This window comes from Mastigoproctus giganteus, chromosome 7 (genome assembly GCF_048544385.1).
Source record: "Mastigoproctus giganteus isolate SK-2022 chromosome 7, ASM4854438v1, whole genome shotgun sequence".
Lineage (NCBI taxonomy): Eukaryota > Metazoa > Arthropoda > Arachnida > Uropygi > Thelyphonidae > Mastigoproctus > Mastigoproctus giganteus.
The window spans coordinates 175,818,320-175,837,472 of NC_143581.1; the positions used below are offsets into that span (position 1 = coordinate 175,818,320).

The 19,153-nt window shown below is 37.6% G+C and overlaps 1 protein-coding gene across 1 annotated transcript in view; it reads left to right on the forward strand.

The window, feature by feature from the left end:
• Positions 1 to 3,448: 3,448 nt before the first annotated feature.
• The window catches only part of sau (Golgi phosphoprotein 3 homolog sauron), a 75,241-nt gene continuing 59,536 nt past the window's right edge, over positions 3,449 to 19,153 (forward strand). The window contains exon 1 of the mRNA XM_090377205.1: positions 3,449 to 3,803. Within this exon, the coding sequence (XP_090233331.1) occupies positions 3,615 to 3,803 (189 nt within the window). The 5' untranslated portion in view covers positions 3,449 to 3,614. The remainder of the gene's footprint in view (positions 3,804 to 19,153) is intronic.

A 19,153-nucleotide genomic window follows, 5' to 3' on the forward strand; every position in this document is an offset into this window, starting at 1 on the left:
TTTGGGGGCTGGTCACTTACACACTAGCAAGGCTTTTGTGGATTTATTGGATGATTGTTTTCTACATCAGCATGTTCGGGAGGCAACTAGAGAGAGTAATACTCTTGATTTGATTATCAGTAGTGATTCTTCATGAATTCAGAATCTGCAGATAAATGAACCACTAGGTAGCAGTGATCACAGTGTTCTGAAGTGGGAGTTACTCAAAGAAGTAACTACCATTAGGGGTAAAGGAAAGGGGTGTTGCTTTCGTAAAGGCGACTACGATGGACTGAGACAGTATTTAAATTCTATACAGTGGGATCAACTGATGATGTTACCAACAGCAAATTCAAAATGGGAAGCATTCAAAGAACTTATCTTGGAAGCTACTAGGCTTTACATACCAACTAAGAAATATTGTTCAAGGTTCAGGCCTAAATGGATGTCAGATGAACTAATGAGGCATATGGCAGAGAAGAAAAATGCATGGGATACATACAAATTAACACGTGACACAGAAGCCTATGATAGCATTAGCATTAGCATTAGTAGAGGCATTTGATGCAAGAAAGCAAGCTTATGCAGCATCAGCCAAAAAAAAAAAAAAAAAAAAAAGCCCACTTCCACTTCACCCCTCTGTTCGTTCAAAATACCTGTCCAGCTGAGCCTTAAACTTATTTAGGCTATCAACCTCCACCACAAGAGATGGAAGTCTGTTCCACCAACCAACCACCCGCTGGCTAAAGGCAAATTTCCGCACGTCTATCCTACATCTGTCTTTCCTCAATTTGAATTTATGCCCTCTCAGGTGATTTTTCTGAGCTAGAGGAAGAATCCCATCAGCATTGAGCATGCTTAAACCATTCAAGGCTTTATACACCTCTATCAGATCACCTCGCTGGTGCCTAGTCTCCAGACACTGTAATTTGCAAAACTTCAGCCTTTCTTCGTAAGAGCACCCCTTTGTTCCATTCACTAATCTTGTTGCCCTTCTCTGTACTCGTTCCAGCAGCTCTACATCCTTCTTGAAATGAGGCCTCCAGACCTGTATACAGTACTCTAGGTGTGGCCTGACCATCGCCTTATACAATGGAATAATCACCTCCCTATCCCTGCTGGAAAAATTCCTGTATATCATTGACAATACTCCATGAGCTACTCTTGCAGCCCGGCTGCACTGCTCAGAGATAGATACAAGTTGATCTATAACCAAGTTACAAAGGAGGTTAGGCAGGCGAAGGCAGATTACGAGAGATCCTTGGCAAGGGATGCGAAGAAAAACAGCAAAGAGTTCTTTACTTATGTAAACTCTAGAAGGAAGGGGATGAATCAGATTGGTCCACTTGATATCGATGGGTCAACTGTTGATGACCCTGCTCAGGTAGCTAACAAACTAATGAATATTTTGCATCGACATTCACACATGAGGAGTTATTCAGCGAGGGGAATGCCAGAGGTGTATTCAACTCTAGCAGTAAGCTAGAGAATCTTGTAATAACTGAGAATAAAGTGGAGGAGAAATTGTTGAAGATAAACACAAGAAAGGCACCTGGGGTGGATGGGATCTATCCAGTTATATTAAAGGAGGCAGCAAAGGAAGTAAGCAAACCCTTAGCCATAATTATTAGAGCTTCATTGGACTCAGGGGAGGTACCCATGGACTGGAGATGTGCAAATGTGACCCCAATTCACAAGGGAGGATCAAAGGCTAACACAAGTAATTATAGACCTGTGAGTTTAACTTCTGTTCCCGGAAAATTAATGGAGGCACTGCTTAAAGAAGCACTGCAGGATCATCTAGGCAAGGCTTCAGTTATAGCTCAGACACAGCATGGTTTTGTTAAGGGGAAGTCTTGCCTGACCAATTTGATTGGATACGATGATGCAGTCACAAAAGAACTGGATGCAGGGAATAACTTTGATATTATATACTTGTATCTTAGGAAGGCTTTTGATACTGTTGCACATGGAAGACTGCTGCACAAATTGGAGCAGTGTGGCATTGGAGGCAAATTGCTGCTATGGATAAAGGGGTGGTTGAGGGGTAGAAGACAGAGAGTGGTAATCAATGGACTGCTCATCGTGGACTAATGCTATTAGTGGAGTCCCTCAGGGTTCAGTATTGGGTCCTTTATTGTTTTCTGTATTTATAAATGATATTGATGATGGTATATCAAGCTTAATGTCCAAGTTTGCCGACGATACGAAGGTTGGCAGAGTTATCGAGGACACTACTGACACTATGCTGCTGCAACAGGATCCGGAAAGGTTGAGCAGATGGGCTGAGAGGTGGCAAATGAAGTTTAACATTGAGAAATGTAAATTACTACATATGGGAAACAGCAACCCCAGAGCAACGTATCTACTCTGTGGTACTACACTGACAGTGGTAGAGAATGAAAGGGACCTTGGGGTGGTTGTGCAGGCAGATATGAAGTTCTCTGAGCAGTGCAGACCGGGCTGCAAGAGTAGCTCATGGTGTATTGTCAATGATATATAGGAATTTTTCTAGCAGGGATAAGGAGGTGATTATTCCCTTGTATAAGGCAATGGTCAGGCCACACCTAGAGTACTGTATACAGGCCTGGAGGCCTCATTTCAAGAAGGATGTAGAGCTGCTGGAACGAGTACAGAGGAGGGCAACAAGATTAGTGAACGGAACAAAGGGGTGCTCTTACGAAGAAAGGCTTAAGTTTTGCAAATTACAGTGTCTGGAGACTAGGCACCAGCGAGGTGATCTGATAGAGGTGTACAAAGCCTTGAATGGTTTGAGCATGCTCAATGCTGATGGGATTCTCCCTCTTGCTCAGAATAATCACCTGAGAGGGCATAAATTCAAATTGAGGAAAGATAGATGTAGGATAGATGTGCGGAAATTTGCCTTTAGCCAGCGGGTGGTTGGTAGGTGGAACAGACTTCCATCCCTTGTCGTGGAAGTTGATAGTCTAAATAAGTTTAAGGCTCAGCTGGACAGGAATTTCGAACGAACAGAGGGGTGAAGTGGAAGTGGTTATTTGTTATTTATTTATTTTATTTATTTTATTTTTTTGGCTGATGCTGCATAAGCTTGCTTTCTTGCATCAAATGCCTCTACTAATGCTAATGGATCCATATATCAATATCCATATACAGTATACGTGAGCTTGGTAGTTTATGTGCATATACTTATTTTGTCTACGTGTGTGTTGCGTTGTTGTCACAGGCAATGTATATATAAAATATTTTGTCTAATATTTTGGTAGGTGGTGTATATTTCGCCCTTTATAACTGTTGTTAAATAATAAATGTATTATTTATTTATTTATTTATTGTTTTTTCACCTAGTTTTGATTTTAATGTAAATTATTATATACAGGAAATGGTCTACAATTAAGAATTCTGTTATTAAGTTTCACTTTTATGTTTTAGGTGGCAGTTTTGTGCAGAATTTCCGGTAGCTTTCTCCATTACATTTGTAGAAGGTAGGGCTTGGTTAGGACCAGATGGGGGAATGTGTAGAATATGTGTTATGACGTGACACTGGTGTTATTTGTTTACTGGTTTGCGTGAATATTAAATATTGTTAAGAATAATTAGTTTTCATTGGATGTCTTATTTTCGTTATTTTGACTATATGTGGGTATAAAGACAAGATGAATAGATCAGAAGGACTTGTTTTGCGAAAGAATGCTACTGCAATTAACTCTGAAAGAAATCAACCAAGAGATGAAGAAGACGAACCTAGACGACCAGATGAAAATGACGAGGAAGATGTTGATTCCAAAGAAACACGCTTAACTTTAATGGAAGAAGTTTTGCTCCTTGGTTTGAAGGACAAAGAAGTAAGTGTGAGCATAAATAAATAATCATGTCGTTTTTAGCATTCGTACCAATGTATGATGTAAAGTGAAGCCCCAGCAGTGTAGGCGTATACGTGGATATGATTAAATTGAAATAGTTAAGGGTTTCGTGTTATATGTTTCATCCACACGCTGGTGACGTGTGTTCATCAAGTTAACGTGTATTCCAAATAAGTTGCAGTGCGGAAACATTGAGTAACAAATTTCGGAGTATTTTAATAAATAACAGTTGCAGTTGTAACATCCAGTTGCGCAATATGTACGGTGTACAGTATTGTATAAAATACATATCGTATAAAATACAAAATAAATATCGGTGTATCATCAATTTGTGGATAAAAATTAATTCTTTGAGGTTAATTTATGGTTATACAAAATATGCATATTTTGAATATGAAGGCAAGAGCCAAAGCATTAACTAATTAGAAAAAAAAAAAAAAAAGTTCCGTGAATGGCAAAATTATGCCCCTGGAAGTATTAACCAAAACAAATGGAGAAAAGTATACTTTCTGTTAATGTTCAGTTGTAAACAATAATTGCACTTTTTTGATTTGTGAATAAGAAGATATATGGTAATAGTTGTAATGTTTAAAATTCAGGAAAAATTTATTCTTAAATATAACTTTTCCCATTTGATATATCCATGAAAAAAACCATATGACAGTTATGCCCACCGTCTTTCCTGTTATGGTGTATGTGTAACTATTTCATTATTTTGACTATATGTGGAAAAAAAGACAAGATGAATACATTAGTTGGACTTGTTTTGTGAAAGAATGCTACTGTAATAAACTCTGAATGAAAAAAAAAATATAATATATTTTATTTTGAAATTGTTACAAATTATTTATTTATTTATTTTGTAACAGTTCATTGATTTCAGATTATCTTTATAACTAAATTAAGTTCATTTGAATATTTTAAAAACCAATACACTGTTACAAAAAAATGGTTGTAATTTACTTTATGGTGCTTACCTATGGATCTTTGCGACAAGGGGTAAAGAACTGGCCTAGCTCTGCCCACTGATTTGCAGTGATTGGATGATCTATTCCTTTGCATATCTTTATTTCCCAATTTAAAGCAGCACCAAAGGGGAGACCCCCCCAAACTACTCCTCTCCCATGGCACTAGTTGAAATTGGAAAAGATTCTTCTCCTTTTTGCACCGATTTGAAATCTGGAAATGATTTTCCCCTTTACAGCTGGTCTTAAATTAGGAATAGATTGCCCAATCACTGCGAACCAGTGGGCAGAGCTAGGCCAGCTCTTCACTCTGTGTTGCAAAGATCCATGGGTAAGCACCATAAAGTAAATTTCAACCCAAAAAATAAATAGCAATGTCAAATTAATCACAACACTTGCAATGGATAAAAATTACCCAGTGAATCTTGAAAATAGTATTCTTAGAAACTTTGAAACATGTGGACACAATCTTCCCCACTCTTCAGTTCTTTTCAAGAATACAGTGGACCCCTGCTTTACAGTTGGCTCACTATATGATCAAATCACTTTATGATGAACTCTCCATGATAAAATACCATTCACTATACAATATGTGGTAAGTGCCGATCATTGTGATCACGTTTCCAAATCATATTTTAATTCCATTAAATGGCAATTCTATAAAGTGAAAATAGGAGGAATATTATCCACAGGCTATAAAAGTAAAGATCACAAATTTACACTTTATTACATACCAATTTACAAAATTAATTACGTGAAAATCGGAAGAGTATTTTACACGGGTTAGCAAAATAAAAATAAATTTACTTTTATACATAGCTTAATTATTATGTACATATTAAATAGTTGATATTTCAGTTCACTTACATTTTGGGGGGGGGGATTGTAAAATTTAAAACAGTAAAAAAGATAAGCAATCAATAACAAAGAACACGCCATGCACAAATGGCAACTAATATGATACATACAAGTGAGATAGGGAGTTAACAAGTTTACACAACTCAAAAAAATAGGAATGAAGAGATGATTCTGAAAGTTTGTTTTTTATATGATTGAAAAGGAAGGGGAAACACATTTCACCACAATAATATTAAAAATCACAGAATTCCAGCTATCTGTATTATCACAAATGAAATAAGATCGAGTTTACTACCCATTTATAATAGATTGCACTAACAGAAAAGCCCAATGAATTGGAAACTGCAAATTGTTTTTATTGTTTTATGGTAGTGACATTTTAGAAAAATAACACAAAAGCTTTCAAAATTGATTATTCTAACCAAACATATGATAATGATGAAAGTGTAGTGCATTTTAACGATTTGAATTGGTTTTTTGAAATTAAAGTGGCTGATTCCACTAACCAGTGATCATGTTAACCGGTGCATACTTATTTCACTTTAAGATGGGATGGGCTTATGACTGTCTCCGAACGGACCACGTGGACCTTCCTGTAAGCTGTGTGTTGGCTGTGTGTTTTGTTTTTGCATCCTTTAGTTGAAGTGATTTTTTGTGTTATGCTTTAACCAATATATTAGTTTTAATAAATTTTTTTAAGTGCCTAAGTACAATTTCCATTATAAAAATTACCTTTTAGAAAGATAAATAGCTTAGTTGTACAGTATAGCGAAAATTTCAGCTTCTGATGTCTTGGAACAAATTACCAAAAAATGTGTTATTGGGTTCACATTATGATATTTGCACAATACGATGGTGTCTCTGGAATGGATTAATATCGTAAAGTGCGGGGGGGGGGGGCACTGTATTTCTGTATTTCTTTCTATAACATTGTGAGAGTGGTTTCTTGAGTTACAATAAGAATAAACACCGTTTGATTTATGCCTGTTTGCCACACATATATTGATGTTTCCAATATTTCAATTAAACGAAGTGGGGAAAATACATCTAAACTGAGATAGTGCTTGAAAATGATTTGTAAAGACATTCTGCCATATAAATAAACTGAGATGTACATCCAAGTTTGTTTATTGCAAGTATTTTTTGATTGTTTGTAATGTTCTGTTGCCTTTTGCACGCATCAGTTTATTCCTTCCTATTCCATGGATATATTTTGTAATTTACAACTTCCTGACATACTGATAAATACATTTTATGTTTTGGATAAATTTTTTTACTACAGGCATTTGTTACAATCTCATGGTATGTAAATTATCAGACTACTGGTAGCTAATAAACTAAGGCAGTTGTCCTCCCCACTATGCCCCTTTTTACTCTCTATTGAAAGAAAAGATATTTTAGAAACTATCGTAGACTGCCAAGTAAGAGCTACCTTGATTTCCTTAGGTTCGTGGAACATTTGTGGCCGAATAAATAAGTGGCTAATGTACAGACTGATAATGAAATCCTACTTTGAAATGTTAAAAGATGAAATGTATTGTTCACTTTATGTTTATGAAGAAAGAACAAGCAAAGCATAAATTGGCATGTGGCTATTTTTATGTGACTAATATCTAAGGCTTTTCTAAGACTAATTTGTAATTTAAACCATTTCAAGTTATTTGACAGTAATTTCTTCATAGCTACACTATGACAGTTCATTTCCTTTTATTTTTTATGGAATAAAATTTTTACAATTTCACAGTTGTTTTTGGAGAAGCCACTTGTATCTTTTCCAAGGAAGGTGTGTTCTAAATTCCAGATTATCTATCGTGAACTAATGTTATTAGTAGTGTCCCCCAGGGGTCCGTGTTGGGCCCATTGTTTTCTGTATTTATCAGTGATATTGATGAAGGTATATCAGGCTTATTGTCCAAGTTTGTAGAAGATAGGAAGGTGGGTAGAGTTGTTAATGACAGTATGCTACTGCAGCAGTATATAGAAAAGTTGAGCAGATGGGCTGAGAGGTGGCAACTGAAGTTTAACATTGATAAATGCAAAGTACTGTATATGGGTAGTAACGTACCAACTGTGCCGTACAACATTCAGGATAGTGGAGAATGAAAAAGACCTGGGGATAATTGTGCAGTCAGGTATGAAATTTTCCGAGAGTGCAGACAAGCTGCAAGAATAGCTCATGGGTCTTGTCAATGATATATAGGAATTTTGCTAGCAGGGATAAGGAGGTAATTATCCCCTTGAATAAGGCAATGATCAGTCTACACCTTGAGTAGTGCATACATGTGGCCCCGAGTGCCAAGCGTTTCTAGTGATCAGGCAATTTCTCTGCGATTATAAAGCGATTTCTCTGTGATTACAAGATGAATTATAGAGTCTAAAGCGGATTCTCTACTGTATGTATAAATATATATAAGTGCCTAAAAAGTATTAGCACAAAAGTTCCTAAGAAGGGAAAGACACCTTTCTTTTATTTATATTTTAACTGTACTAACTACCAATCTATTTTCACTTGGTCACTAGGTGGCACTGCTCCTGCCTCCCCATGGTGGGGCCTTAAACCTTGGTGGAAAAGCTCTCATTCCCACGGCTAAAAGGAGCAAACATGAGTGATCCAAACATCATAACCACAGATCCTAAAGATCTGAATCCTTTGAGTCGAAAAAATATGGACAATGAGACTATTGTAACTAAAAGGCAAAAAAAGGACATGACATCACTTCATGCACCTACTTTTATTATCTTTCTTTCTATGACAGAACAGCCATTAGGAAAACTGTTGCCATTTGTCATCCAGAAATGCTTAGAAAGTGTGGCTGGAACACCTAAAAATGTCATGCGACTAAAATCAGCCGACATTCTATTTGAGACAGCAAATGCCAAACATGCTGAAAGACTGCTTCAAATGAAAACATTTGGTAGGATCCCAGTAAAGGTCTCTCCCCATTATACACTAAATACATCAAAAGGAGTAATTTCTGAATGGGACCTTATCAGCGTCTCAAATTAAGAAATTAAAATTAAAATTGAACTGGAAGATCAAGGCATCATAGTTGTGAGCAGGATAAAAGGTACTAGAGATGGGACACTTACCACAACCAGAAATCTCATACTGATGTTTAACACTCCTATACTGCCTACATCTGTGAAGGCTGGATATCTAAATTGCAACATCAGACCATATATCCTGAATCCTCTCTGCTGCTTTAAATGCCAAAAGTATGGTTACTCACAAATGGCATGCTGTGGTGTTGCTATCTGTTCCAACTGCTGGTCTCAGGAACGCAGCAATCAGAACTGTTCAGCTGAGAAACCGAAATGTCCAAACTGCAAGGGTGGGGGGACCATTCCGCCTATTCCAAGAACTGTGAATATTGGAATAGAGAAAAGTAGATTGAATGATATAAAGTAGAACATTCTGTTACACACCAAGATGCTAAGAGAACTGTACTCCCGACTATCTTAAACAGACCTTCCTATGTGCAGGTCATAACGAATCGGCGTATAATCAAAGCCCAAACAGACTTTACAATTCCTCCAAAGAAGTCCATCTCAGACTGTGCACGAGCACTACTTTCAACAAAAGCCAAAACATCAAAACAAACTCGCTAACACACCACTATCCGGAGCTCCCAATGCAAAAAACTCAGAAACGAACGTCCCTCAAGGAAAACGTAATGTCATAAGCCAGAAATCGACCGAACAAAGGGAGACAGAAACGACCAACCAAGCAGATGAATCAGTACTAGAGATTTTCATGGAAGAAGAGATGGACACTGGTAAACCATATTTTCCAAAGGAAAAACTTAAGTTCGAAAAGCATAAAGCACCGTCTAGGAAACAATCTGAAACCTTATCCAAAATCAAATAACGAGAACTATAATCCAGTGGAACTGTAGAGGATTCTACACTAACATAGGTGACATATACGATCTGATTGCACAGTATGCTCCACTATGTCTTTGCTTACAAGAAACCTACTTCAGACCTCAAGACTCTACCTTAATAAAGAACTATACAGCATATCGAAAGGACAGAGTAACAGGTGGCACAACTCCTGGTGGTGTGCCAATACTAGTAAATTCTTGCATTCCTTCTCAGATTGTCCTGCTAAGCACGACCCTTGAAGCGCTTGCAGTTCTCATAGCCACTGGATCCCTCATGACAGTAATAACAATTTATGTTCCACCAAGATTTATTACAACACGATTTAGAAGACATAGTAATGCAGTTAACTATCCCCTTCTGTATACTAGGCAACCTCAATGGACATAGCCCTGTGTGGGGTAACACAACCACAGATCAGAGAGGAAAACAAATTGAAAAATGGATAGATGAGAATGATTTTTAACTTTGTTGAACGATGGCACACATACATATACACATCTCCCAACAGGAAATAGCAACGCTATCGACCTGTTTTTATGTTTTCCAAGACTATTTCCAATACTTGACTGGTCAGTGCACAGTGATCCTCTCAGTAGTGATCACTATCCAGTAATCATCACGATGGCATTAGGAACCACATGCAAGTTACATAAAACTGCTAGATGGAAAATAAATTAAGCAGATTGGGAAACATAAATCTGTTGCAAAACTAAATGTTGATACTATCAAGGAAAAACCGTTAGATTCAGCAGTACAATAATAAAATAATTCAAGCCGCTGATCTGACTATTCCAAAAACATCAACACATCCAAAATTCTGGTGGAATGAAGAATGTGCACAGGCTAAAAAAGAGCAAAACAAAACCTGGAATGTTTTTTGAAGGTATCCAACTATAGAGAGCCTCATATTGTTCAAGAAAGCATGGGCAAGAGCCAGATATATTAGGCGAGCCAGTAGGAAAGCATCCTGGATAAAATTTGTATCTACATTAACAAGTTCTACACCATCTAAAATTGTTTGGAATAAAATTAACAAAATGAATGGCAGATACCAGTTTATTCCAACTCCGATCCTAAACTGGAATGGACAAGTCACTGCAGTCTTCAGAAATAGCCAATGCACTGGGCAAAACCTTTGTCAAAATATCAGTGTTCACATCATATATTTCCAGTTTTCAAATATACATAGCAAGAATAGAAAGACAAACTGAATTTTTCCATAAGAAATGATGAAGAGTACAACATACCTTTAACATTCCATGAATTGAGACATGCTCTATCACAGACAAAGCAAAATGCTGTAGGACCACACCAAATTCACTATATGGTGTTAAAGCAACTCGATGATCAGTCCCAAATGGTATTACTAGAACTATGTAACAGAATCTTCCTAGAAAACCAATTTCCAGACAGTTGGCATCATGCAATGATTCTCTCTTTCCCAAATCTGGGGAAAGATCTCTCAACTATCATCCAATAGCTGTAACAAGTTGCCTGGGAAAAGCTATGGAGAAAATTATCAGTGCTTGTCTAACATGGTTTTTGAACAGAAATAACTGTCTCGATCCAGCGCAGTGTGGCTTCAGGAAAAACATTCAACACTAGATTTACTTATCAGATTATAAAACAGTGTGCAGAATGCCTTTATCCAAAAAGAGCACCACGTAATGATCTGTTTTGATATAGAAAAAGCTTATGATACGGCATGGTGTTATGGAATTATTCAAAACCTACATCACCTTGTCTTACGTGGACATCTTCCTAAATATATTCAAAATTTCTTACACCACAGGTCATTTCAAGTTAGGTCGCAGAATGCTCTTTCCGAAGTCTTCACCCAAGAAGAGGGCATGCCCCACGGGTTTGTGCTTAGCACTACCCTCTTTGCTGTCAAAATAAACTCCATAACTGAACATATACCAAAACCTATAGATACCACTTTATATGTTGACGATTTCAGTATTTCCTATCACTCTCAGAATATGTGAAATATAGAACGGCAGCTACAAGGAGCAATAAATAAAATAAGCAAATGGGTGCAAACAAATGGCTTCTGGTTTTCCACACACAAAAAACTGCATGTATATACTTCTGTAGGAAATGAAACCCACACTCTGATTGTGAACTTAAACTGGACAGATATATGATCCTGGTTGTACCAAGCATAAGATCCTTAGGATCATGGAGCACCTGTTTATGACTCCTCAAGACCAAGTGCACTGAGATGGTTAGATCCCATACACCACAGTGCGCTCTGTATAGAACTTCTATCTTTTCTCACTTTATCTGCACAAAGCCTATATGGAGAAGCCTGTGAACCTTCACTACAACTTAGACGACAGAACTTAGTATTACACTATGCCGTCAAGATAAAATCCATCACTAATCATCCAAATAGAGAAGTTCTGTTTTTATCTTACTGGGAAAACTTATACCATGCCCACCCACAAATGAACCGATGGCGCCTCCATAGCCAGGTGGGAAGGAGCAGCAGTGCGTAGCACACGCTTGTTGATTAGACCGGGGTTCGAGCCCGTCACCACCAAATACGGAGGATGCGGAAAGGTCAGGGAATGACCACTGCATATCCCGGAACAATATGGCCTTAGTTGCTAATGCTCCTAAAAACCAAATAACAACAACAACAACAAATGAACCGACCTGCCAACATCTGTCTAAAAGATTTACTGTTAAGCTGAGAGTGTAATTACGACAGCATAACATAACTACTATGGCTGCACAGATCATTCCACCGTGGATTATAAATTCAACCTGCATTTTCAATCCTTGGGGGAAAACAACTCTCCCGAGAACAAACTAGTAGCTACGTGCAGCATACAAAGAACAATATGAACATCACACTTTCATATACACAGATGGGTCAAAAACAGACTTGTGTAGGAGCTGCAGTTCACTTTCAAGACTGTACTCTCTCATCCAACAACTCCCAAAAGAATGCTGTCTTTATGGCTGAATTATAAGCCATTTTGATGGCCATAAACAAAATTAAACATAAACGGATAGCAGACAGCATAAATTTTCATCAACTTGCTTAGCTCTGTCATTGTCTTGCTGAATGCCAATACCAAAACACACCCAGTTTTACAACAGGTCCAATATTCAGTATCAAAGCTGTTACAAAGAAATGACAAGATCAGATTTTGCTGGATCTCATGCCACACAGGAATAACTGGAAATGAAAGAGCAGATAAAGTGGCAAGAGAAGCTGCTACCTCTGACTAAGCCTTTTGCTCAATACCATATGCCGATTTACAATTCATTAATCCACCAAAGCAGTTCAAAACAATAGCAACAACGCTGGCAAGATCAAACTAACAACAAACTTCCTGTAATTAAACAAACACTTTGACCATGGACTACTAGCTGCCGATTCAACAGACACAAAGAAGTGACCCTTGCTCAATTGCAAATCAGGCATACACACATGACTCATTCTTACCTACTCAGAGGTGAAGACCCTCCTCAATGCCATAACTGTCAGGTTCCACTCACTGTACATCACTTCATGGTGAACTGTCCAAGATTTAATAGAGAACGTATAAGAGCCTTTCAAACGATAATGAATGCACAAAACAACCTAATGCTTAAAACAATTTTAGATGACTGGCCAAATATTAACAACGTTTTCTTTTTCCTTAAGTTAATCGGATACTAACAAAACATATAAAAATTAATAGTATAACATTTACGAAAAAGCTACATAATTATAAAACAAAATCTTGGCTTCCTTCTAAACAACAAGAAAATTGTCAAAATATGAAACTCTCTAACCTAGATTTGGCGCGTTATAGCTTAACCTGCTCTTGCGCCAATAGCTCTCAAAGAACAACAACAGCATACAGGTCTGGAGGTCTTATTTTAGGAAAGATATAGAGCTGCTAGAACAAGTACAGAGAAGGGCACTGAGATTAGTGAGTGAAACAAATTGTTACTGTTACCAAGAAAGGCTTAATTTCTACAAATTACAGCATCTGGAGACTGGGTATCTGCGAGGTGATCTGATTGAGGTGTATAAGCCCTTGAATGGTTTGAGCAAGCCCAAATTCAGTCTGAGGAAGAACCTTGTCAGCATTCAGCTTGCTTAGTTCATTCAAAGCCTTGAAACATCTGAATCAGATCACCTTGCAGATACCTGTTCTCCAAATGCTGCAGTTTGCAGAACTAAAGCCTTTCGTGGAAAGAGCACGCTTCTGTTCCTTTCACTAATCTCATTTCTCTTCTCGGCACCTGGTCCGACAGATCCACATTCTTCCTAAGATGAGGCTCCCAGACCTGTATATGGTACTCATGATGTGGCCTGACCATTGCATTATACAGTAGGATAATCACTTCTTATCCCTGATAGCAAAATTCCTGTATATCATTGACAAAACCATATCAGCTAGCCTAGTAGCCTTTCTGTACTACTCTGAGAACTTCATATCTGATTGCACAATTACCCCTAGGTCTTTTTCGTTTTCAACTACCCTGAGTGTGGTACCACACAGTTGGTATGTTAATCTTGGATTGCTACTACTACCACCCATATGTCGTACCTTACTTTTGTCACTGTTAAAACTTCAGCTGCCATTTCTCAGCCCAACCCTGGGGGCTCACATCTGTTGAGTATGGGCTTGGCAAACCCAGGGTCCTGAGCTGGATATCATCATTCTTCTCTTTCTTGGTGATGCCTTTCTACTTCTCTCTCTCTCTCTCTCCCCCTCTCTCTCTCACACACACACACACAGGGGGGTAACTCGGGAATTTTTTTTTTTTTTTTGGCTGGCGCAGCATAAGCCTCAAGCTTCCTTGTACCATATGGCTAATAATAATAATAATAAAAAAAAATATATGCCTAATTTTTCTAGATCTTGTTGCAGTAGCTTACCTTGATTACTGTCATTAACCACCCTTTCAAGCTTGGTTTCATTTGCAAATTTAGACATGAAGCTTGATATACCTTCAATATCAGTAATAAATATATAAAACAACAATTGGCCCAGAACTGAACTCTGGGGGACTCCACTAGTAACATTAGTGCACAAAGAGCAGTATCCATTAATAACCACTCTCTGCCTTCTCCAACTCAACCATCCCTTTATCCCAATATCCCAAACCCACTAATCCAATTTGTACAGCAGTCTTTTATGCACGACAGTCTGAAGAGCTTTCCAGAAATCCAAGTATGTGATACCAAAATTATTTTTGCATCTGGATCCTTCGTTACTCAATGATAGTACAGCAGACTTTCGAAATAACGGCATCTTCCAGGTTTCAAGGTGCCATTATTTCAATTTTTCCATTATCTAGAAAGTTTTTTTTTTTTTAATGTATTTAATGCAGAAATAATGAGGCCAAATTAGAAATAGAGAGATTACGATTGCCATTTTATTAACTGCACATAAAAAAAAACAAACATGTTGATGATCCAGTGTTATATTCTGCCATTAATACACTTCTGCTTCTTTCTATTTTCTTTATTTTTATTTTTATTATTATAGTGGTATTGTCACCGTCCTCCCCACATTGGGTGGAAAAGGCCTGGGTTCAAATCCCATCAATGGCACGAGGAACTTTTATGGGCATTTTTCTCTCCGTGGCTGGGTTAGTGGGTCTCAGGCATAGATAGCAGGGTTTTTCATCAGAAAAACAGGCAAATCGAGCAAAGAACACGCAGTTTACAGATACAATACACATCGGTATATGAATTAACATTCCGGGTGACCCTAATGTAATAGTTTGGATTGTTATTATTAGCCACGTGGTGCAAGGAAGACTGAGGCTTATGCTACTCCAGCCAAAAATAAAATTTCTGAATTACCCTGGGAGAGAGAGTCAGAAGTAGAAGAGAAGCCCATACTCGCCAGATGTGAGCCCCTGGGGTTCAGGTTTGTCACTAAGCTTTAATGTTGTTCTTCTTTTCTTCTCTATATGAGGTTTATTAACTTTAGGAGCCATGGTGAGAGGTTTTTAATTTAAAATAAATGTAAAATAATGGTATAATCTGTGATATCAGTACATAATTCGCTTTGAAAATGGCAACTGCAAGACATCTGCTCTGTATGTATACATCTGATCTCAATGTGCTGTTATTTTGAGTGTGCCGTTATTTGGGGTGCCGTTGTTTCAACAGTCTACTGTATGCAGTCTGATATACAATCAGTTTAGTCGGACAAGATTTCCCCTTTACTTCTTAATTAGTGATTAAGAAGTCAAGAAGGTTTGCTTACCTCTTTTAATATAATCAGATAGATCCCACTACCCCAGGTGCTTTTTTTTTTTTTTATGTTTAGCTTTAACAGTTTCTCTTCTATGTTCGTCTCAGTTATAACAAAATCATTTAACTACCTGTTAGAATTTTATATACATCTACCCTGATCCTTAAAAAATTCCTCATGGCTGAATATAGATGCAAAATGTCTATTTAGTTTGTCAGCAACCAGAGCAGGATATTCACTAGTTAAACCATTCATATCTAGCAGACATATGATTCATCCCCTTCATTCTAGTGTTTTCATAAGTTATAAATAAGTACATCATATATTTTCAGAAATTACTTACTATTTTCACTTATTTGAGCCCCTTTTTCTCTCTCTCTTTTCTTTTTTTTTTTAATATAACTAAAAGTTAAATTGAGTTCACAAATTTTTTGTAAGATATCCAAAAAGGTAAAAAGTAATAAAAAAGGGCATTCTGAAATGAGCTGAATAAATAATTAGCATCTGCACTTACATATAAAGTTTTTAGACTTTAGGATACTGTCTAGTTAAAATAATACTGACTGAGAGTTAAATGGTGACTGAAAAGGATAGAAAAAGAAATTACTATGGTTAAAAATGAACAAGTCTCCATGAATCTGTCTTGATTCCTATTAGTCACAGGCGTTTTCTGCACTGCTAAGAAAAATATTAATCAACATTGATAAATAATGAAAAATAGAAAGGAAGATAAAGTACATTAGAAAATAGACTAATTATATGCTTCCCTCCTCACATAGATCTCTCTCTCTCTCTCCAGTTGATCTTTAATTACCGTATTTCCCCATGTATAAGATGCACCTTAATTTTGGGGCCCAAAATTTGAAAAAAAAATGTATTAAATAAAGTTATTGAACTCAAGTTTTATTCATCATAAAATTTATACAACTCCTCATCACTGTCAAAACTCCCATCCATTAGCTTGTCCTCATCTGTGTCTGATGGCGAATTACTGTCTTCATAAGCCGACCGGGCTAGCCGAGTGGGTAAAAGTACCTGCCCGGCAACCCAAAGGTCGCGGGTTCGATTCCCGCCTCGGGCTTGGTTCAAAGTACTGCAAAAACCTTGGGAGGTGCAATATGGCCACAGAAGCCGATGTGCCAACAACTACCAAATCAAAAAAAAAAAAAAAAAAAAAACTGTCTTCATATATTGCCTCGTCCTCAGTTCCATTTATGGCATTTGAAATGCCACACTTCTTAAATGACTTTACAACGATCTCAATCTTGATACTATCCCAGGATCTTTTCACCTAGGTACAAACTTCTCCTATAGTTGGTTTCTTCACTCTTCCTGCTGGTGTTAATTATTGTCCCCAGAAGACTTCATCCATTGGTTCCATTCGTCTCTCATGGCAGCTTTGAAGGGTTTGTTAATGCTGACATCAAGTGGTTGGAACTGGGATTTCAAGCCTCCAGGTATGACTGCAAGTTTTGATTTTTGCTCTGCAGCAATCTTCTTTGTGTTTTTTGTTATGTGTGCCCTGAACTGATCAAGCACCAATAGGGCAGGTTTGCGTAAGAGCCCACCTGGTTCCCTCCTCCAAACTTTCTCATACCAGATCTTCATCCTATCCTGATCCATCCAACCATTGTCACGAACATGGACAATCACTCCTTGAGGAATGTCTTCTTTTGGCATTGTTTTGCATTTGAAAATTAGCATGGGAGGCAGCTTGGTTCCGTCGGCACAACAAGCTAGAACAACTATATAATGGCTCTTTTCATGTCCACTTGTCTTCACAGTTACAGTTTTCACCCCCTTCTTATCAACAGTTCTGTTACTTGGGACATCAAATTGAAGGGGGACTTCGTCCATATTTGCAATCTGTCCCAACTCAAACTGATGTCTTCCGACATTGAATGACAAAATGATGAAATTCAAAGACCTTCTGCTCATAGCTTTCAGGCATCTTTTGGGCAAGTCTGGTGCATGTACGCATGCTTAGTCCATTCCGTTTCATGAACCTGAAGCACCAATTGTGTCCTCCTTTGAAATCAGTAACTTCTTTTTCATCAGCAATTCTTCTTGCCTCATGCTGAACCATCTTTGTGGACACAGGAATTCCAATTGCCCTTTTCTCTTCAATCCATATATTCAATTCCCTCTCTAAATCAGGCTATTTTTCTGACTTGCTTCTCATGGCCTTCTTCTGCAGTGGTGTTTTCAGTAGGGTTTCTTCTTCCCGTAGCCAGTCTCGGATTGTTTTCTCAGTTGGAGGAGGACCAAACTTTACGTTCAGCAGCACGATTTCCATTCACTTTTGCTAACTGGATCACTTTTAACTTGAATTCAGCACTGTATGAAAATCCTTTCTGAGCTATTTCTGGGCAGAACGTGGCAAAACGTAACCTAATATACCGGTAACAAGTGCAAAACAATGAGGGCAAAGACAACAAGCGCGAAAAAGCGGGAAATGCAAGTAAAAAAATCTACGACCACTGCATAAGACGCACCCAGTTTTTAGACCCCAAATTTTTTGATAAAAGGTATGTCTTATAGATGGGGAAATACGGTACTTCAAACTGTCACCCTCACTTTCCATCAGAAGTAACTTGTTCCAATAATAAACAACTTGCTAACTAAAAGAAAACTTACTATAATACAGTCTAAATCTCTTCCCCCACAACTTGAATTTATGGCCCCTATGAATTAGTGTTCAGAAATCCTTTATAATAGTGAAAATTTCTCCTTCATTTATTTTACTATCCCTCTCCCAGAGCATTACAGACCTAAATCAGATCTTCTGTTAAGTTGCCAGGCTGGTGCAGGTCATAATCGAAATCTTTTCTCATATGGTTGCTTTTTTTCAGATCTCACCATGTCTGTTACCTGCCTATGGACCCTTTCAAGAAGCTTGATGTCTTTTTTTTAGATGATTTTCTATATTTGTCCACAGTATTCTAGATGCAATTTTACAATTGCTTTATACAGTGGGATTATGACTTCCGTATCGCCTACAGGCTATATTGTTTGATAAATCAGTGATAAGTCACTTTGGGCTTTCTGGCCATCTGTTTTCGCTGCTCAGAGAACTTCACATCTACCCATATCACAACTCCCAGATCCCTCTCTTCCTCTACTGTTTTTAATTCAAAGCTATCAAGTGTATATGTTATTTTAGAGCTGTTATTCCTCAGTTGTAAGGCTTTTCATTTTGATGCATTAAGACATAGCTGCCACTTTTCTGACTTTCCTTGAAGCCTGTCCAAGTCATCTTGAAGGCGCACTGCTTGGCACAGATAAATAAAGGCTCTCCCAATCTTTACATCATCTGCAAAATTTCACATCACATCATCTATACCCTTATCGATATCATTTATGAAAATTGGAAACAACAATGGTCCAAAAACCAATCCTTGGGGCA